This window comes from Schistocerca cancellata, chromosome 1, assembly GCF_023864275.1.
Source record: "Schistocerca cancellata isolate TAMUIC-IGC-003103 chromosome 1, iqSchCanc2.1, whole genome shotgun sequence".
In the NCBI taxonomy this organism is placed as follows: Eukaryota; Metazoa; Arthropoda; class Insecta; order Orthoptera; family Acrididae; genus Schistocerca; species Schistocerca cancellata.
In genome coordinates this window covers 519,735,613-519,757,982 of record NC_064626.1, presented here as the reverse complement: position 1 = coordinate 519,757,982, position 22,370 = coordinate 519,735,613, and the positions used below count along the sequence as shown (strand labels likewise).

The 22,370-nt window shown below is 39.3% G+C and overlaps 2 protein-coding genes across 3 annotated transcripts in view; one reads left to right on the top strand and one right to left on the bottom strand.

Moving 5' to 3' along the window:
• The window catches only part of LOC126178859 (protein BANP-like), a 201,628-nt gene extending 199,033 nt beyond the window's left edge, over positions 1-2,595 (bottom strand). Inside the window, exon 1 of the mRNA XM_049924564.1 lies at positions 2,458-2,595. The gene's annotated coding sequence lies outside the window, so the exon portion shown is untranslated. The remainder of the gene's footprint in view (positions 1-2,457) is intronic.
• Positions 2,596-2,628: 33 nt separating this feature from the next.
• Positions 2,629-22,370, top strand: part of LOC126178908 (cleavage and polyadenylation specificity factor subunit 5) — a 96,916-nt gene continuing 77,174 nt past the window's right edge. Inside the window, exons 1-2 of one of the 2 annotated variants that reach the window (XM_049924567.1) lie at positions 2,629-2,760; positions 3,844-4,044. In XM_049924567.1, coding sequence (XP_049780524.1) covers positions 2,645-2,760; positions 3,844-4,044 — 317 coding nt within the window. In that variant the 5' untranslated portion in view covers positions 2,629-2,644. Of the gene's footprint in view, positions 2,761-2,791; positions 3,007-3,843; positions 4,045-22,370 lie in introns of those variants that run through there. The other variant, XM_049924568.1, reaches the window with a different exon arrangement.

Below are 22,370 nucleotides of genomic sequence, written 5' to 3'. Positions count from 1 at the left end.
AATGGGCTCAGTTTGCTTTTGCTCATTATCCAGAATTGTTTGAGTGTCGGCTGTGTTTATAGTGGAATTCGTTTCAGTGAGTTAATGATTTTGTGTGAAGGTTAATTTAGTGTTCTTCGCTGTACATCATGTGGTAATTTTAGTAAAATTAATCGGTTGTTGTTTTTGTTCAGGAATGGGTATGACGGATAAACTTAACAGTGCGCAGGTCAAGGGAAGTGTTCAATCCCAATGTGTGGCTGTGTATGTTGATATTGGTATGTTTTTGAGCTATATAGGGCAAGGGAAGTGTTTGATCCTAATTTATGGGATCGGGAGCTGCTGTTGAGCTATATAGGTCAAGGGAAGTGTCCGATTCCAGATGATATTGTGTTTAGTGGTATTTGGGGAGTTTTGTGATGTCGGTTTTTTCGTCGTTTTGTGTGGTTTTGTATGGGGGGGGGGGGGGGGACTAAATTTGTTTATATTTAGTTTGCCCCCGCCCAAAAACACCCCATTTCCCGTGCTTGTCCCGTTAGTGTCATTAGGCTTTTTGTGGAAAGTGTGTGTGTGTTTGTTTTTCGATGATTTACGTCATAATGTGTACGTACCGACTTTATATGCGCCATATTGGAATCATGGTTTATGGTCGTTTCCGTCATATTTGTGACGTCATGGGTCAAAGGAGACGGGCGGTATCGGACGCTTCCGTATTTCCATATCAATGACCTTTCATCAGTAACATTACCAGATGCCAAGTTCGTTTTGTTTGCTGATGATACAAACATTGCAATAAATAGCAAATCAAGAGTAGTCTCAGAAAGAACAGCTAATAAAATATTTGTGGACATTAATCACTGGTTCCTAGCCAATTCTTTGTCACTAAACTTTGAAAAAACACACTACATGCAGTTCAGAACTTGTAAGGGGTGTCCCATGAGTATATGTCTAACGTACGATGACAAGAAGGGAGAAGAAGTGGACAGTGTTAAATTCTTGGGATTACAGCTTGATAATAAATTCAACTGGGAGGAGCACACCACAGAACTGCTGAAGCGTCTTAACAAATCTCTATTTGCAATGCGAATTTTGTCAGACATAGGGGATATAAAAATGAAAAGCTGGCATACTATGCTTACTTTCATTCCATAATGTCATATGGGATTATTTTTTGGGGTAATTCATCAAGCCAAGCTAAAGTTTTCCGGGCACAAAAACGTGCAGTAAGAGTTATATGTGGTGTGAACTCAAGAACATCCTGCAGAAGCCTGTTTAGTGAACTAGGTATACTAACTACTGCTTCCCAATATATTTATTCCTTAATGAAATTTGTCATTAAAAATATATCACTTTTTCAAACCAACAGCTCAAGTCATGGAATCATTACTAGAAATAAGAATAATCTTCAAAAGGATTTAAAGTCACTTAGTCTTGTACAAAAAGGTGTGCATTATTCAGGAACACACATTTTCAATAACTTGCCAGCAGCCATAAAAAGCTTAACAACCAATGAAATTCAGCTTACTTCGCACAATTTCAGTGCAGTAATGTGTTCATTGTAAATGGGTATTATAGTAGTTGTATTACATGTTTATTACCTTATAAATAAATAAAAAACTTTTTTATTTTAAATTCAGTGCATTAGTATATGTAAAATAACTCTTTCATATAGTGTTCATTAAAAAATGACAATCATTCCACCTGGGACCCGTGAAATGGTACATTAGATTATTTGTTTGAGTTGTAAATATTTGTCATGTATTGTTTTTCTGACATGTTCCACATCCTGGAGGACCTCCTCACTACGGATCAATTGGAATGAAGTAAATCTAATCATCTAATTATCTTCTAGATATGAGAGTTTCTGCATAGCAAAAGGATAATGGGACTGCGCTATTTATCATGAGCTTTAGTCAGGAAACTGGCAGCACGATTTTGACCAATTACAGGAATGTGGATTGTATTCTTACGTATCAATCAGTGGCTGCCACATCAAAAATAAAAAAACGATAGCCTAATTTTAGAAGTTGGGTCGTTATATGGACACACAATTGCGAGAATGTACGTGTGCTTCCCCTAAAGTGGGGCAATGTTTTTCTTCTCACAAATCCAAACAGATTTGTATTACAGAGCACTGGCAATCACTGCCTTTTATTATAATTATGATTAAGTAATGTCAAGGCATTACTTAGGTGCTGAAAAAAAAAAATTCTGCCAACATTTGATTGTAATCACAGGTCAACTTTTGTGTAAACAAAAACGCGATTCGAGGCAAAAGTACATGTATTTGGTGAAAGTTTGCTGCTAATAGACACAATCTGTATTCATTGTCATTCCATTCAGTTATGGTGCAGTGTGTCAATGCGCATACCAATGAGATTTTAATACGTTGGGTAACGCAGTGCTCACTATTATAACAATAGGAATGTGGTATTTCTTATCAGCTGCTTCAAATTCCCCTCGTCCAAGTATACTCACGCGATTTCACGTTTTCAACGATGCAATGGCGTCCACCACCAGCTGGCTTGTTGAGCCAATCGAAAGCAGCGTTTCTGGTAGCCACACTACAAACAGCCAACAAGAAGTGGCGTCATGCCCGTCGTCCATCTTGTCCATACCTAAGAAATAAAGTAGTTTTCACATCTTTGTTAAGATTGTTGTTGCAATGACTGCAAATCAGATTAAAGGTAGCGGTTGGCCGCGAAGAGGAAGTCAAAATGCAACTTTCGATGCCAAATACGTCGCAAATCAGTCGATTACTATCAACAGGACAATTAATCTGTGAGTAGTAGAGTACTTCTTTTCCTGTAAAGCGAGGGCCACCGATTCGTAGGCGCAGGGGCTGGCATGGTGGACGTGTTTTGTTAGTTAGGCGGTGTGGGAACCCTGTGCGTTAGTAAAGTGAGCGACAAAGTTGAAAGCTTGGTGTGTAGGGCGTTGCTAAAGTATTTGTGGCTGGTCTTTAATGCCTGAAGAATCACTAATTATGTTGCACGAGAAAAGAACCCTTTCTCGCGACATTAAAATGTAAGCGAAGTCTTATTTGCATCTGACTCGTTAGGTTATATTTATTGGGAAAAGAAGTGCTGTGTACTTACTACGCATCCGTATCACTTTTGTTGTTACTGAAATAATTCCTTGCACGGTTTGTTTTGTGTAACGGGTATAATAATTTTGCGTAATAAATGAACCGGTACGGCACGTATTTTGAATTCCTTATTTAATATCGACATCTTGGGGGACATTTCGGAAGAATTGTCGATGGCTTTCTGGAGGTTGAAACAGTAAACACAGTGTGTTTTAATTGAAAAGTGGTTAAAATATCAATATCGAATGTGTTAAATTGTTTGTAGAAATTTTATAAACAAAGTTTGAGAGGTTTATAATTTTTACGTAAGTATAGGAATTTTGATGGCGACATGCTTTGCGGTGCATAGCGATGATACAGTCGTAAGTTAAATTCATTGATAGAGAGGGTAAAGAAACTTATAAATGAACACAAGACTTTTATAATCTTCAGGAAGCTTCGTATCATGTTTGGAAGCATTGGTGTCTGTAGAATTCGCCGTAACAGAAAGACTCCGTCATTTTCATTACCGGCACTTTCATCTCTGTTTTGAACGGTTGATTTATCTGGAGAGGGCGCATGAAAGTATTAGTATAAGAATAAAGACGTCATGCATCTTGTATTATTGTAAACATTCCGTGTTCGGTAATCTGACATATTCCTGTAACTGTTAACTAGTTGCAGATGGTCAGGATTATTTATGGTGCTAGTGTTGACGATGTAATGTAACTGAAGTATGCAGTAAAACGTTGTTTTTTTCTTTGATACAAATGTATTTTAAACGTTATTTTTATTAGGTACCCACTCACCAACTACACCTTTGGAACTAAGGAGCCTTTATTTGAGAAGGATCCATCAGTGCCTGCAAGGTTTCAAAGGATGAGGGATGAATTTGAAAAGATAGGAATGCGAAGAAGTGTTGAAGGAGTTCTACTTGTACATGAACATGGTTTACCACATGTTTTGTTATTACAACTTGGGACAACATTCTTTAAATTGTGAGTACAGAAATGGTAACATTATACTTACCTTTCATTGAATTCTCTCTCTCTCTCTCTCTCTCTCTCTCTCTCTTTTTCTCTCTCTTGTGTGTGTGTGTGTGTGTGTGTGTGTGTGTGTGTGTGTGTCCCTAACATCTTAGATTATATTCCTCTAGTAGAAGGAATAGTTTGATAGGACACATCTTGAGGCTGGTAAATGGAGGAAAGTGTGGAAGGTAAAAATTGTAGAGGGAGATGACTACAGCAAACGGATTTGAATAAATGTGGGTTGCAACAGGTATGTGCAGATGAAGAGGCTTGCAGTGGTAGGCTAGCATGGAGAGCTGCTTCAGACTGAAAATCACAACACACAGAAGGGACTGCTTTGAGACTTGTTTTTAGTGTGCAGAAGTGTTGAACTGTGGTTTCATTGAATGTTTTGATGACATGTAATGTTTTCTACAGTCTCTTATAATGAAATGTAGAAGTCATCTAACAGCAGTAGGGGGTGTTTAACATTTCATGAAGTCTCGGTTCCATACCACTTCCTTTGAAACAGGTATTTTCACAGTTGTGTTTGGAAAGCTAAACAAGATTGTTTAAAACAGAATTTATTCAGTTATAAATGAGAAGACTGTTCCTCATAGAAATAATCACAGGAAACTACCCTCAAAGTGCAGTGGTTTCTGTGTGAAAGTGAAAGAATGCTCTTTGCAGAAACCACTGGTGCTATTACAAGAGACGTTTAGTGGTACTGACGTACTTGTGTGGATGTAGTGCATTGTAGCAGTCACTTAAGTGTTCAGAGCAACAGTAATTGCGGAAATTGTGATATGTGATTGTAGGAGATTGTGATGAGATTTTTTATAATGATCATATTGAGATCATTTCCAACAAAAGTACACTAGACTCTTGCTAAATCAGCCATTCCTCGCACATATGGGTGCTGGATTAGTAGAAGTGCTGAACAGTGGAGTATCAAAAATTTAGTGTAATCACATAGGGATTGTACTTTATCAAATCAAAAGAGAGATTCGTTTTTACAGAAAACTTGGTCCTTGGATGTGTACATGCACATTAGTGTCACTCGACATTCACTATGAAACGTGTCCCAAAGTTTTAATTGTCACCATGATGAGACACGTTGGTAGTATGCTTTATCACAAACGTCTTTACAAGCATGTCATAGGTCCTGCCCTGTTTCTGATTGTTGCTTAATGTACTCCAGGAAGACGTCTCCAGCTTCAGCTTGAACAGTTTGAGGTATCGTATGTTCTCTCCTCCTATGTCCTTTTCATCATCAGTTTCATCGTAACTTACCTGTGAGCTTAGGATTACCTCTTTTCTGCTGAAGTTTGATCATAAATAGTTGCTCATCCAACATCATTGACAGGGACGATGGTTTTCTGTGAGGAACCCTAGTTCAGTTTATATCTAATTTCGAGTTTTTGCTCGAAGTCTTGCATAACGTATTTCCCTTTAGAAAGTATGATAATTATCGTAAGAAAAGCCACCATTTCAAAGTGTACAGTAATGTTGAACATTGCATTAACTGACAACATTGTTGCAGACAAAATTTCGTTATTGTAGGCGTCATTTCAGATTGAACGACTAAAAGCTGGAAGTGTGCCGGACTACTGAGGTTCAGTGTATTTCTGAAGTTATTGTAACATAAGTGTGAGTTTGCACTATTGCATTTGATCAGTTATGTAATAAAACAATGGAGGCAGTATGTGTGTTTGATATAAATTTATTGCATTTATGCCCTTTTTGCTAGTTATGTAGTCTGCTAGTTTTAGTCATTATGATTTCATGAAAGTTACTGTGTGGGGATTGTGTCAAGGCAAAATGCGAAATTGCTGTCAAAAATGTCTTGTGAAATGATGGCTGCTTGAAAAGTGTGCTCAGAGTAAAATCATTCTATAAAACAATTGTTTATTTTTTGGAAATTTATTCTTGTTTTCATTGCTAGCTTTGTCAGTTATGTGAGGAATTTCTTTCCTGCTTATTTGAAAGGTGTAATACTTTTGTGGAAAAGTGTCTCAAAAATGTATACTACATTTATTCTTTGACTGCTGTTAATGAGTTTACTCGTCGTGCTGTCTGCCGCTCCCTAGCTGATAACAAGTTTAGTTGCAACTGCTGCATTTCCCCTGAGTGCTGTTGATGAGTTAAGTTACACCTGTTTGCCAGCCCCTGAGAGCTGGTGACGAGTATAGATGTGCTGCTACACGAGTGCTGATGAAGACATAAGTCCCACAATGGACTTCCCACCCCGTGTCTCAGTGGCCTTTTGCAGATCTGGCTGCTAGCTTGTTGTCTGATTCTCTGTCTGTTTGAGTTTAGGTCAGGGGCGGGCAGGAATCCTGCACCTGTGCGGTGCACTTGCACGTGTGCAGTTAACAGGTGTTCAGCATACACAAGGGCAAGCTGGCCACCCGCTTCTCTCCCATCCCCACCATACTGTCTCTTCGCTCCTTCCTCTGTAATGCGTTTTGTTTCCTAGCTTGCTTTATTGAATGAAGGAATAAAGTTAGTAGGAGTGCTTGAAAGAAATCATGGCTTGAAAGAGTACCTATTACCTACGATACATTTTATTTAATTATCACATGTGAAGTTTACAATACGTTTAATGTCTGGAACAAAATTTCTACATACAGACAAACGCAAACAGTTACGTAAATTTTCATCACTTATGTTTGCTCTTAACTCAGACTTATTAATTTTCATAACAGGAAAAAATCTCTCACAAACATATGTCGAGCCAAACATTGACATTATCTCCGTGTCTTCACAATGGAGATGAGGAAACTCTTGCTGTGGAAAGTCGTGATAAGTCTATTACACGTCTTGCCAAAAGGAACTTGTCTCTGATGAGAATTACACTGTAAATCTATTAATTCCATTTGCAAATTGGTATGAATATCATCTACAGAAACAGCAAATGGTCTCGAGAACCATTCAGAAGCTTGGGATAAATATGACATACGCCCAAACCGCTTGAGAAATTCCTCTTTTAGTGCACCAAGTGTGGAAACATATTCTTTGCAATTCTGTTCTCACACGCAGTAGACAGAGTAGGGAAATGCACTGCGTTTCCTGACGAGAGCTGTCGTTCACACAGCTCAAGCTTGCACCTTTTCAGCCATTTCACAAATTAGCTGATTTTCTCTTTGCAAACTTGTGTTCAATGCATTCATGTGTCCTGTAATGTCCACTAAAAATGCAAGTTCGGCAACCCACTCTGGATCTTCTAACTTGGGGTCGTACCTTCCTTTGTCCTTTAAAGACTGATTTATTGGCATTCTCAGCTCAAAAAATCTTTTGAGTACATTACCGCAGCTAAGCCAGCGGACTTCACTGTGGTATGGTATGTCAGTGTACTCTTCCCCAATTTCAGCTAAATATGTGTGAAACTGTGTATGTGTAAGCCCGTGGGATCTCAAATAATTAACTGCCCGAATAACCACTTGCATGACGTCTCCCAGTTTTGCTGCTTTTGCACAGAGTACTTCTTGGTGCAAAATGCAGTGGATGCTGTACAATGATTCTTCTGTATGCTGTAGCTTTTTTCTTAGTAATCCAACAAATACAATTTGTTCCCCTTTCATTGCAGGTGCTCTCTCTGTTGTCACTGACACCAAACGTTCTCAGTTTAAGCTGGCTGAATAGACAGCTTTTTCAACACCTTTTAGGATGTCCCTGCCGGTGGTCGTGCTTTTTAAAGATATCAAATCTAACACAGCCTCTGTTATGTGCAGAGCAGTGTCCACACGGCAGACGTAAATCACTGATTGCACACTGTCTGAAATACCTGTGGACTCGAGTGCGGTGGAAAATGAAATAAACTCCTGCACTGCATTCCTTAGTTGACAGTAAACGCCACCCGCCATGACACACAAACTACGACTTACAGTCCGCCGAGAAAGTGTGATAGCTCGAAACTGATTTGCATTCAGTGGACAAAGTAAATCGGCGGCGTCACTGATGTCCACCTATATAAACTCACATTCAGCAAATGGTTTTCCAGCTCTCGCTATATTAAGTGCAGTCTTATAACTTGCACGTACCACTATACTATCATTGTTGTTGTCCTGAAAAATTGAAGACAGTGCTCCATAAAATGTTAAATCAGTTAGGTGAGAGACCTGATGAAAGAAAGTCGCAGATCTCTCATAACAACAGCAACTTACGTCAGATTCATCTAGTATCGTCAGATCGCTCTTAAGCTCTGTCAGTTTCCCCATCTGCTCAGAATCCTACAATAAATTGTACTCGTCCTTGTGAAATTTATTATAATGGCGTTCAGTACAAAACTTCCGCTGACCAGTGAGAATACTGCCACATATTAAACATTTCGAATTTTCATGTTTTTGCACGAAGAAAACATGATTCTCCCATTCCTTTTTAAAAGATACCAATTCTCCACTTCTCTGTTTCCTTGATTCGCTGTGCATTTTCTGGTTCTTGAAATACAACGTTCACTACATATTGGTCACTTCGCATCATCGTCTGCAGCTTAGCCTGATACGACACTGCTGCAACCTGCCGGCTGTCGCCACTGCCCCGGTCGACGACTGCACGTGAGCAGCGCATGTGCAGTGCTGTGCGCTCATGAGCCGCATGCAACGTTTGCCCATCCCTGCTTTAGGTTCATCAGAATGTACATCAGTGTTCTTGTAGTCCTGTATCTTACTGAGAAAACGGCAAGACAATGTGGGTGCCCTGGGGAAGAAATCATGGAGATTCTTAAAAGGAGTGACAGTGAGGACAAACATCATTTTGGTGAAAGTGATGGCTGTTCCACAGAATTGGAGAGCTGTAGTAATAAACCATCCAAGTCAGCAGGGGTGTCAGTGCTTATATTTAACAAAAGACATTAGTTGTTTTGAATCTGAAGAATTAGAAGGTGATTGTGAAATCCCCATGAAGAAATCGCATCTTACCGATAAATTTGATTGGAAAGAAAATGATTTTCAGCCAGTTAATCATTATTTGATGATGACATACTATTGGGTCGTGTGTCAAATAGGGAATGAGCCAAGTATTCTGTCAGTTTTCATGTTATTCCTTATAGAACAACTATTGGACCATATAGCTGACAAAAAAAATGGTTTTATTTATTCACCAAGGAGAATAACCCAGAATCAGTACATTCTCGAATATCAAAGGGGAAAGATACTGGATGTGAAGAAATGTTTTGTTTGATGGGTGTGTGTCTTCTGATGCCTCGCATGAAGAAACTGAAAATTAGCAAATACTGGACCAGATATGTTTTCCTAAATACTCCAGTTTTTAGTGAACGTATGCCAAGAGATCGCGTTTCGTTACTTATTAGAATATTACATTTCAGTGACTACTCTATTAATATTGGAGGGACAGATTATTGAAAATTAGGAACATTGTCAGGAAAGTTTGTACAGCTTTCCGTTGTGCATTGAATCCACATCAAAAACTCTGCATTGATGAAAGTTTGTTATTATTCAAAGGACGCTTATCGTTCAGACAATTCATTCCATTGAAATGGAGTAGATTCGGAATAAAAACATTTGTGTTACACGATTGTAAGACTGGCAAGGTCTTAGATTTCATTGTTCATTCAGTGACTTCAACAGAAACTGAATTCCGCAATTTGGGGAAAAGTGGTAACATAGTGGGAACACTTATAAAACCCTGTCTAGAATGTGGACATTGGTACTGAAGCCCAGACTTATTTTCGTGGCTTCACAGTCGTGGAAGAATGCATGTGTTACTGTCTGCAAGAACAGACACCAAACATGCTGAAACTTCAGAAGAAACTGAAAAGAGGAGATATAGAATTTATGTGTACTAATACAATGTTTGCTAAAAAGCAACAAAAGCGACAAAAGGGAAGTGTGGGTGACGAACACATGTAACACCACAAAAATGGTCGACATGGGAAAGACTGATAGAAATACTGAGAGAAAATTAAGAAATCACAAAGCATTATAAATTATAACTTGAACATGGGAGCAGTTGACTGTTCTGATATGTTGCTTAGCTCTGTAAGATGTGTAGGAAAAACGATGGAATGGTACAAGAAGTTTTCTTTTCATGTTCTCGATCTGTGTGTTGTAAATGCTTGTGTCCTACAAAGGTAATTAACACGTTGTAAAATGTTGATAGCAGAGTTTCATCTGTTACTGGTAAAGGAACTTTCTGAAACATAGGCATCAAAGCACAGAAAAGCTGGCTGGCAGGGGTAGGTGTTCTGATGAAAACCTCTAAAGTTTGTGGGGAAGGAATTTTCCAAACATTATAACAAGTGAGCATTCCAAGAGACGCATGGTAACACATAAATGCACTGTTTTCTAGAAACAGAAAATGCGCCGAGAAAGCAGGTTTGAATGTAAAACTTGCAACTTGCCACTGTGGGTTGTACCCTGTTTTAAAACTTAACACACAAAAACTAATTACTAATCACAACACAGAACAAATACAGCGGTGCTATCAGAAAAAAAACATCGAAAATGAAAAAAAAAATTATAAAAAAGTAAAAACAAAATAAAAATATATTTTTAACTTCGCCATTGCTGGTGCAATGCCCGGAGCGAAAAGGAGGATGGAAAATATATTCACACAATGTAAAGGAACTCCTAAATTTACAGTTCATGACTTTGAATCTGCTCTACAAAGGAATTTAATGTCCTGACAAAAAGACAGACTTCACAGCTTTCAAATGTTGGAAAATCTGTTGAGAACTTAAAGTGCAACAATTAAAAGTACAGTACAAGAAAAAAGATCTCTTGCAGATATTCAATCATTTCCGGTGATTCCAAATTATAAAGCACATTACCATCTGCAAAGAACAGCTGCATCTGTACATGGATGGAACACTTTACAATCAGGGACGGCCAAGAACGCGGCACATGAGCATGCACGTGTGCCGAGCTTTCACATGCGTGCAGATCGCTCCCTCCTGACATCACACGTCCCCCACTACCACACCAGCTGACTGTGTGCGCATGCGCGTAACTACGTACACTCCCCATGCGACAGTGCATTCGCGTAAAGAATACCGCCCTGCTAGCATGTGGCTTAGTTTCATATTACGACATTTGATAATATTAAGCTCTGTACAACACATCGTGTTGAGCAATACTGAATCTTTGTTGGCTGTTGGTACACCTACAGAAAAATAACAATAACGCTGGGTTTGAAACTGCATTTCACCAACAATATCGTGCTTCTCACATCATCACTCGTAAAATTCTTACAACATTTAAGCTGAGATATAGAAACAGACGTAAAAGTAGTCTACAGCATGCAGTATGATGTGGAATAAGTGATTCCAACTACATGTGAAACAAGCAAATTTTATTATCTGGAACTACTGTACAGAATTTGCAATAACTATAATTCTCAACAAAACATGAGGAATAAAACAAAATTATCACCATTAATTTAATTATTTTTGGTTCGCTGTAGACATAATAAAGTTCATATCCAGCACAAACTGACGGCACACGGATAAACATAGACAGTTTCTCGTATTTTTGTCACTCAGATTGCCATGTAATCGTGGCTTATTTAGTTACATAATTGGAAAAAAAACTTTCGCACACGTATGTCAATCCAAACATTGATATAACTTTTGCAGCCTCATTGTGGAGACGGGGAAACTCTTCCCGAGGAAAACCTTCGTAAAAAAATTTCTCCTGTAAACGGGAATTACACTGCAGATCGATCAGTTCCATTTGCAAATGCACTGGGGCACTTTCAGCTGAAACGGCAAAGGGTCGAGAAAATAGTTAAAGAACAGATGTTAGACTGGCAGTTTCCTGAAAACGTTTACAAAATTGTGCCTGTAGTTCCTCCAACACAGAAACGAATTTTTCGGAAGTTGCATTTTCTCTTACTTTAGAGAGCGTAGGGAAATGGGCAGTATTCTTTGTCATGAGTTGTTCCTTCCACAATGCGAGTTTCTTATATTAAATGCATCCACTTTTTTCATCAGATCAAAAATAAGCTCCTTCTCACCTTGCAAAGTCTTATTGAGAGCATTCAAGTATGCATTCAGATCAACTGAAAAGGTGAGGTCTGCAATCCATTTTGGATCTTCTAATTTTGACTCTGCCTTTCCTTTTTCCTTCAGGAGCTCAACAATAGCGAGTCTTAAATTGAAAAATCTCTCGAGGCATGACCCTCGACTTATCCAATGTATTTTCCAGTGCTAAATAACATCTCCTACTCTTTGTTCAGTTTCATGAGAAACTGTTGAAACTGATGGTGTACTAAGCCATGCAACTTCAAAAAATTTACTATGGTGACTACCAACTTCATCACGTGCTCCAAATTTGCATATTTAGCACAAACAGCTTCTTGGTGTACAAAACAATGATTTCGTACAAATCTTACGTCGATCGTCCTAGTTTTTTACGCAACAATGCTACAAGCCTATTTTGAGCCCTTGAATTGCTGGCACTCCATCCGTAGTGACTGAAACTAACATTTTCCAGTTCAGGTCAATGGCTTCAACTGCCTCTTCCAACTGCTTTTAGTAAGTTGGTACCCCTCGTTGTGTCTTTCATTGGTACTAAATCTAACAGTTCTTCAGTCACGTGCAAATTTGTGTCGACTCCACGAACATAAATCGCTAGTTGTGCTGTGTCCAAAATGTCGGTCGACTCGTCCAAAGCAGTCGAGAATGCAATAAACTTGCAGGCACTATCAATTAACTGCCTGTAGACATCTGCTATTGTCTGTCTAGAAAGACTAATTTCACTAAACTTCTTTATTCCAGTGGCATCAAGAGTTCCACCACCTCAACAATACACTCCTTGATGAAATCACCATCACTGAAAGGTTTATTCGCTTTTGCAGTTTTGAGTGCTATTTTGTAGCTTGCTCTTAAAGACAGGTTCGGTTGCAGGCTAAAAAAAAGGAAACAAAAATTGAGTGAACTCTTAAATTCGAATTCTAACGACAAATATGTACAAATACAAACATCAGAAACACAAATATTTGTAAGGAATACTCACGTTCGGTCTGTCTTGCTGAATAACACTAAGTCTTCTTAATTCTGCCAACTTGTTTGATCTATCAGCCCCAACTAAATCATTAAGTTCTTTGTATGTAGTGTTATAATGCCGTTCTATTGCAAATTTGTGGTGCCTGGCGAGCATGCGACTGCATAATAGACATTGAGAATTTTCATCTTCTCTTCGAAAAAATATTGAAATTCCCATTCAGCTCTGAAGGCTCGTGGCGTTGTCACTACCCCACCTCTTTGTGTGTGTGTGTGTGTGTGTGTGTGTGTGTGTGTGTGTGTGTGTGTGTGTGTGTGTGTGTGTGTGTGTGTGTGTTCCATTGCAACAACCACTGTACAGTACGTATAAACTTCCTACGAATCGCTAACAAATAGCAAGGAATAAACATGGCTGCCACTATGAATCAACTAACGCAACCTGTGCCGGATGAAAAGATGCGCATCGCACAGCTAGTCTAATGTCGAGCTGTGCCGCGAAAGACCGAGGAAAGCCAAGTAGTGGCGAGGCGGACCGAGCCCTGGACGGCATTATTATTATTATCTGTATGTTGCTTTCTCCTATAAATGACATAGTACAATGTTTTGAACAACAAAAACAATGTACAGTAATCTATGGGTTACTGCATTCAGTTTTGAGTTAGTACAGTGAGGATACCATAGAGAAGTGCAGATGTTATAGGTGGGTATGCAAGAAAGAACAGTAAACTACTGAGGTAAATGTAATGAATCGCGTCACTTTCGGCATAAGCTATAAAAATCTTATAAAAAAAACTGCAAGATATAACTCTTAGCACTGGAAAATAGTTTTAACAATTCAGTTTGAGTCTGCAGTAATTCATCTGCAGAGAAACTCTGTAGTGAGCGCATTTATTCTGTATCAGCTGTGAGAGGGCACAGTGCTTCACCTCTAGTCATGGTCACTCCAGAAATATTCAGAGTGCAGGTAGCTGGGTTACGCCGCAGGCCACAGCGCCTCATTGTGCCAATCAGATACTGTGCATCCAGCAGTCAAAGGGTTGAGCTTTAATTTTGAGTCCTACATTAGGTTCTTTTCCTCATCGTTACAGAATAAGTGAGAGAATTTCTTATTGTTTAAGTGAATAATCAGCTAAAATAGTCAGCGTTGACAAAGTAGCCAAGATACTATTCAAAATTTGTTAAATGTAAGCCACACTAAATGCTAGCTTACTTTATTTACTTTCCCTCTTGTTAGCATCGTGGAATTATGGTAGATATGGTGAGACTCCGATCAATGTATTGTTTAAACTGCAGGAATGTGCAGTGGGTATATTTTGGTGAGAACATTCTCCCATGTGAAGGCATCTTAAATTACCTTGAACGTTTTCTACTCGCATATCTTGGTGGTTTATATACAACAGTTTAAACCTGTTTAGGAAGAACTGTAATATGCCTGGAGGCAGTCCATGGCATACAAATAATGTTTTCCTCATAGTCTAGGGAAGTCCTGTTTAGTATTATGGAAGGCTAAACATCCTTATTGTAAAGAGGCCTCTTCTAGTCTGTTTGTAAAGGCTCTTCTACATCTACATTTATACTTCGCAAGCCACCCAGCGGTGTGTGGCGGAGGGCACCTAACATGCCACTGTCATTACCTCTCTTTTCTGTTCGTCGTGTATGGTTCGCAGGAAGAACGATGGCTGGAAAGCCTCCATGTGCGATCAAATCCCTCTAATTTTACATTCGTGATCTACTCAGGAGGTATAAGTAGGGGGAAGCAATATATTCGATACCTCATCCAGAAACGCACCCTCTCGAAACCTGGACAGCAAGCAACACCACAATGCAGAGAGCCTCTCTTGCAGAAAGCCTCTCTTGCAGAATCTGCCACTTGAGTTCGCTAAACATCTCTGTAATGCTATCACGCTTACCAAATAACCCTGTGACAAAACGTGTCGCTCTTCTTTGGATCTTCTCTCTCCCCTCTGTCAACCTGACCTGGTATGGATCCCACACTAATGAGCAATACTAAAGTATAGGTCGAACGAATGTTTTGTAAGCCGCCACCTTTGTTGATGGACTAAATTTTCTAAGGACTCTCCCAATGAATCTCAACCTGGCACCCACCTTACCAACAATTAATTTTATATGATCATTCTACTTCAAATCGTTCCGTACGCATACTCCCAGATATTTTACAGAAGTAACTGCTACCAGTGTTTGTTACGCTATCATGTAATCATACAATAAAGGTTCCTTTTTTCTATGTATTTGCAATAAATTGCATTTGTCTATGTTAAGGGTCAGTTGCCACTCCCTGCACCAAGTGCCTATCTGCTGCAGATCTTCCTACATTTCGCTGCAATTTTCTAATGCTGCAACGTCTCTGTATACTACAGCATCATCCGCGAAAAGCCGTATGGAACTTCCGACACTATCTACTAGGTCATTTATATATATTGTGAAAAGCAGTGGTCCCATAACACTCCCCTGTGGCACGCTAGAGGTTACTTTGTCTGTAGACGTCTCTCCATTGAGAACAACATGCTGTGTTCTGTTTGCTAAAAACCCTTCAATCCGGCCACACAGCTGGTCTGATATTCCGTAGGCTCTTACTTCATCAGGCGACAGTGCGGAACCGTATCGAACACCTTCCAGAAGTCAAGGAAAATGGCATCTATCTGGGAGCCTGTATCTAATATTTTGTGGTTCTCATGAACAAATAAAGCGAGTTGGGTCTCACATGATCGCTGTTTCCAAAATCCACAGAGTAGATTCTGGGTTTCCAGAAATGACATGATACGCGAGCAAAAAACATGTTCTAAAATTCTAAAACAGATCGATGTCAGAGATTTAGGCCTGTAGTTTTGCGCGTCTGCTCGACGACCCTTCTTGAAAACTGGGACTACCTGTGCTCTTTTCCAATCATTTGGAATCTTCCGTTCCTCTAGAGACTTGCGGTACACGGCTCTTAGAAGGGGGGCAAGTTCTTTCGCGTACTCTGTGTAGAATCGAGTTGGTACCCTGTCAGGTCCAGTGGACTTTACTCTGTTAAGTGATTTCAGTTGCTTTTCTATTCCTTGGACACTTACTTAGATGTCAGCCATTTTTTCGTTCGTGCAAGGATTTAGAGAAGGAACTGCAGTGCGGTCTTCCTCTGTGAAACAGCTTTGGAAAAAGGTGTTTAGTATTTCAGCTTTACCTGTGTCATCCTCTGTTTCAATGCCATTATCATCCCAGTGTGTCTGCATATGCTGTTCTGATCCACTTACTGATTTAACATAAGACCAGAACTTCCTAGGATTTTCTGTCAAGTCAGTACATAGAATTTTACTTTCGAATTCACTGTACGCTTCATGCATAGCCCTCCTTACGCTAACTTTGACATTGTTTAGCTTCTGTTTGTCTGAGAGGTTTCGGCTGCATTTAAACTTGCAGTGAAGCTCTCTTTGCTTTCGCAGTAGTTTCCTAACTTTGTTGTTGAACCACGGTGGGTTTTCCCCATCCCTCAGTTTTATTCGACACGTACCTGTCTAAAACACATTTTACGATTGCCTTGAACTTTTTCCATAAACATCAACATTGTCAGTGTCAGAACAGAAATTTTCGTTTTGATCTGTTCGGTAGTCTGAAATCTGCCTCCTATAACTCTTGCTAAGCAGATAAACCTTCCTCCCATTTTTTTATATTCCTATTTACTTCCATATTCAGGGATGCTGCAATGGCCTTATGATCACTGATTCCCTGTTCTGCGCTTACAGAGTTGAAAAGTTAGTCTGTTTGTTATCAGTAGGTTCAAGATGTTATCTCCAAGAGTCGGTTCACTGTTTAATTGCTCGAGGTAATTTTCGGATAGTGTACTCAGTATAATGTCACTCAATGCTCTGTCCCTACCACCCATCCTAAACATCTAAGTGTCCCAGTCTGTATCTGGTAAATTGAAATCTCCACAAAAGACTATAACATGCTGAGGAAATTTATGTGAAATGTATTCCAGATTTTCTCTCGGTTGTTCTGCCACTAATGCTGCCGAGTCGGGAGGTCGGTAAAAGGAGCCAGTTATTGACCTAGCTCGGTTGTTGAGTATAACCCCCACCCATAATAATTCACAGGAAGTATCCACTTCTATTTCACTACAGGATAAACTACTACTAACAGCGACAAACACGCCACCACCAGTTGCATGCAATCTGTCCTTTCTAAACACCATCTGTGCCTTTGTAAAAATTGCAGCAGAATTTATCTCTGGCTTCAGCCAGCTTTCCGTACCTATAATGATTTCAGCTTCGGTACTTTCTATCAGCGCTTGACGTTCTGGTACTTTCCCAACCCAGCTTCGACAGTTTACAATTACAATGCCGATTGCTGCTTGGTCCCCGCATGTCCTGACTTTGCCCCGCACTCTTTGAGGCTGTTGCCCTTTCTGTATTTGCCTGAGGCCATCTAACCTAAAAAAAACACCCAGTCCATGCCACACAACCCCTGCTACCCGTGTAGCCGCTTGCTGGGTGTAGTGGACTCCTGACCTATCCAGCGGAACCTGAAACCCCACCACCGTATGGCGCAAGTCAACGAATCTGCAGCCCACATGGTCGCAGAACCGTCTCAGCCTCTGATTCAGACCCTCCACTCGGCTCTGTACCAAAGGTCCGCAGTCAATCCTGTTGACGATGCTGCAGGTGGTGAGCTCTGCTGTCATCTCGTTAGCGAGACTGGCAGTCTTCACCAAATCAGATAGCCGCCGGAAGCCAGAGAGGATTTCCTCCGATCCATAGCCACACACGTCATTGGTGCCGACATGAGCTACTACCTGCAGATGTGTGCACCCTGTACCCTTCATGGCATCCGGAAGGACCCTTTCCATATCTGGAATGACTCCCCCCGGTATGCACACGGAGTGCACATTGGTTTTCTTCCCCTCCCTTGCAGCCATATCCCTAAGGGGCCCCATTATGCGCCTGATGTTGGAACTCCCAACTACCAGTAAGCCCACCCTCTGCACCTGTACATAATCTGTTAGCTTTGCTCTTCTGTTCACTGGTCTGTCAAACAAGCTCGTACATGTACCAGTAGTAGTTGTTTACATGGAAAATCCCAATTTTTATTAAAAAAAAAAAAATCACTTTCTAAATTCAATAAACTTAGGCATTACAACACTGTAGACAAGCCTAAATGTCTTTATGGAGCAGTAACTTTAGTTTTAAATAGAAAGAGGGATACTGAAGAAATTCAAAAGAAGAAAAATTATTATGAAAATATTTGGCACTAAAATTACCCATGTAGAAACTTATAGATTGAGAAGTAATAAGGAAGTAGAATAACACACACTTCCATGGTGACGTGAGAGAATGAAGACTTAAATTTTATAAGCGTATTAAAAGAATCCTACGCACTAGATTGACAAAACAAATAGTGGAATTCTAAGAGAAGTAACACTAAAATTGAGCCAATTTAATGGATTGCTATGGTTAAGGAAGATCTTAAATTAACCAGTATAACTCAGGCAGACATTACAGATAGAGAAACAAAAGATATTTGCTAGGAAAGTTGGTCAGAGGGCAATTAGAAAACGGACTGGGACACTGTGGCTCATTGAAAGAAAGAGGCTTCATTCTGAAAGGATGGAACAAATTTTGACGCAAAGGAAGGCCAACCATCAAAAGTGGTCCTATTGGGCCCATACGTGAATAATATAAAGGTTTTGAATCTTAAAATCACCATATCGCAGAAGTTCTTTGTACCATTTTGTTAAATTTCTTGTAAGCTGTAAAAGTATGTGCTAATTGCCAATACTCGTTGTGGTCGTCATTCTGAAGACTGTTTTGATGCAGCTGTCTATGCTATTCTGTCCTGTACAAGTATCTTCATCTCTAAATTACTACTACAGCGTACATCCTTGTGAATTTGTTTATTGTATTCATCTGTTGGTCTCCCTCTACCAATTTCACCCCTCCACTCTTCCCTCCCATTACTGATCCTTTGGTGTCTCAGGATGTGTCCTATTAACTGAGCCCTTCTTCTAGTTTGGATTTTTTATTTTTTTATTTTTATTTTTTCCTTCCCCTTCCTCCTGAGTTCTATTCAGCACCTCCTCATTAGTTACTTGATCTACCTGTCTAATCTTCAGCTTTGTTCTGTAGCACCACATTTCGAAAGCTTCTATTCTGCTCTTGTCTAAGCTGTTTATTGCCCCATGGTTCCCTTCCATACTGGGTTACACCTCGTACAAATAACTACAGAAAAGTGTTTTCTAACACTAAAATCTATAATGAAAATTAATAAATTTCTTTTCTTCAGAAATGCTTTTCTTGTCATTGCAAGTCTACATTTTATATCCTCTTCACTTTGTCCCTCAGTTATTTTGCAGCCGAAATAGAAAAACTCATCTACTTGTTTGCACCTTGTCCTAATTTAATTCCCTCAGCATCGCCTTATTTAATTCGACTAAATTCCATTTTCCTTGTTTTGCTTTTGTTGATGTTAGTCTTACATCCTCATTGAAAGACATTACCCATTCCGTTCAACTACTCTTCCCTGTCCTTAAGTTTCTCTGGCAGAATTAAAATGTCATCGGCAAACATCAAAGTTTTTGTTTTGTCTCGCTGAACTTTAACTCCTCCTCCAAATTTTTCTTTCTTTTCCTTTACTGCTTGCTTAATGTAGGGCCTGAATGACATTGAGGTAGGCTACAACCCTGTCTCACTCCCTTCTCAACCACAGCTTCCCTTTCACACCCCTCAACTCTTGTAACAGGCGTCTGGTTTCTGTACTATTGCACTCCCTGTATTTTATCTCTGCTACCTTCAGAATTTCAAAGTGTGTGTTGCTGTCAACATTGTCAGAAGTTTTGGCTAAAGTTACATACTGCACTCAAAAAAAGGCTATGAATAATTTACATAATTATACCCTCATTTTACAGCTGCATTAATACTAACCAACATTATTAATTAGACAGTGATGTAGCTGTTATTTCAGAGTATGTTATTTAATTAATTTTTTACTTATCTTCAACAAGAAAGATGTTATAATGATCCTCTAGCAATCTTATTGCTTATTAGAGTGTAGGATTATATATATTGCAGCTTTCTTTCGAATGATGTAACCTAGTTCTCCCAAGTAGTAATGACAGATTATTCATGTAACACCACATTCTTTTTCAAAAAAATGTGAGGTTTTTCACACATCTTCATCTGATAGTCTATGTGCTCTTCCACTGGCAGTTATGGGGAAAGAGTGAAGTTTTTTTTATTGCAGTCAGTTTATCTGCTTTTCACGGTAATGAAAAAAGAGCTGATTCTGCAAGGAAGTGTAAATAAAACCTTTACTTCTCCGTTTTCATCTCATGATAGTACACAAGCCATAAATTGTTTGTTTCCATAGTCATAGGCAACAAGTCCTGTAAACTGTTCAAAAGCATGTGGCATCTGGACCCACTGAAGTTTTATGAATATAAAAATTCTTAAAACTTGCAATTTTTGCTTTACCTTTTGTTTTGGTGATAGGAATTAAATGAATGTTACTTCTGAGTCCCTGTGACTGCTATAGTTTTATGAACTCTTTTTGTCAACTTCCTTTTTTATGCTACATGCCCATTGCTTTCCTCGTAAAAATGACTGATGGCGTGTATGCTTTCCTCCATTTGGGTCATGTTGTGCTTCCACAACATTCTTAATATGAATGTTAAGAAAAACATTTCACCTTTTATATGCATTTATTGAGCTATTGGTTTCATTCTATTCAGAAAGTAGATCACATTCTTTATTTTTTTTAAAGAGTAGGGAAAAATATTGTATGCATTTGAAAGAGATGCTTAAATACTACTATTCAGCATAGTCTCCACACAAATTTGGGCATTTAGTGGTGAACAAGCTTTTAATTTCCATTGTTAAATTCTACCACCTGAGAGACTTAGACCAGTTAGTCACTCTTTCTCGCAGTTCCGCGTAACTGTCAAAAATATTGCGTTGTGAGCCAGGTTGTCTTTGTTGGAAATATATGGTAGTCACTTGGTGCAAGATATGCACTATACAGCAGATAAGGAAACAGATCCCACTTGAAAGCAACAAGTAATTTTCGAGGGCAATTTGCAGTGTTTGGTCGAGTGTTCTGCAAAAATAAAATTTTGAGCTCAACTCTCCTCTACATGTATTCTGAATTGCTCTTTCCCAGTGTTTGACAATACCTTGCATAGTTTATTGTTGCGTTGGGTTCAGGAAAATTGATACACACACTTTACCTGTCACAAAACAGTCACTGTCTGTCTGCAAGTGTTTTCTTGATTTTCTAGGCGGCTTGGTGTACCCCACTTCCTAGACTGCAATTTAGTCTCACAATTCACATGTTTGACCCAAAAGTCATCTCCGTTAAGATTCAGTCACATGATGAGTTACCATGTTTTTTTTTTTTTTTAAGAATTCAGAAATGTCAGTGATGCAGTCAGGTGCTGGCCCTTATGCTTTTCTGTAAAGATGTTTTTGATACTCGTCTAGTACAAAATTTGAAATAACATAGCTCCTGTGCAATGATTTGCTGCATCAAAATTCATGAAATTTTTTTGGGAAACTAAACAAGAGCTCTGTCATTAAGATTCCTCAGTTTTCTTGAATATTCTTGTTGACTTTTGTGGCCAATTCATCAGTCGCAATGCTTGGTCATCTACTTCCTTCTTCATTTTGAACATTAGTTCAGCCACTTTTAAACCTAATGCACCATTGTTGCACTCCACCTTCAGTGATTACATTCTTTCCATGCACTTTATACAATTGCCGAAAATTTCAATCAGTTTATGGGTTTTGCCAATAAAAACCTCATTCCTACCGCATTTCACAACTCGTGGGATTTTCAGTTGTGGCATACATTCAAAACTTTTATTAGATAACATAAAAAATGTGAATGTCACACTAGCATAGCTGGATGCTGATTGAATGGACAAATCGTAAGACAGTGATATGACCACGCTAGCCCCACCCATTATTGCTGTAGGCAAAAAGGTAATATACAGAGGTGTATATGTCTGCTTGTGTGTGTGTGTGTGTGTGTGTGTGTGTGTGTGTGTGTGTGTGTGTGTGTGTATAGCAGTCATTTTTTTCCCCCTAAGGTAAGTCTTTCCGCTCCCGGGATTGGAATGACTCCTTACCCTCTCCCTTAAAACCCAAATCCTTTAGTCTTTCCCCTCTCCTTCCCTCTTTCCTGACGAGGCAACCGTTGGTTGCGAAAGCTAGAATTTTGTGTGTTTGTTTGTGTGTCTATCGACGTGCCAGCGCTTTCGTTTGGTAAGTCACATCATCTTTGTTTTTAGATATATTTTTTCCCACGTGGAATGTTTCCCTCTAAAATATATATATATATACGACCTGGGACAACCGGGAGATCCGGG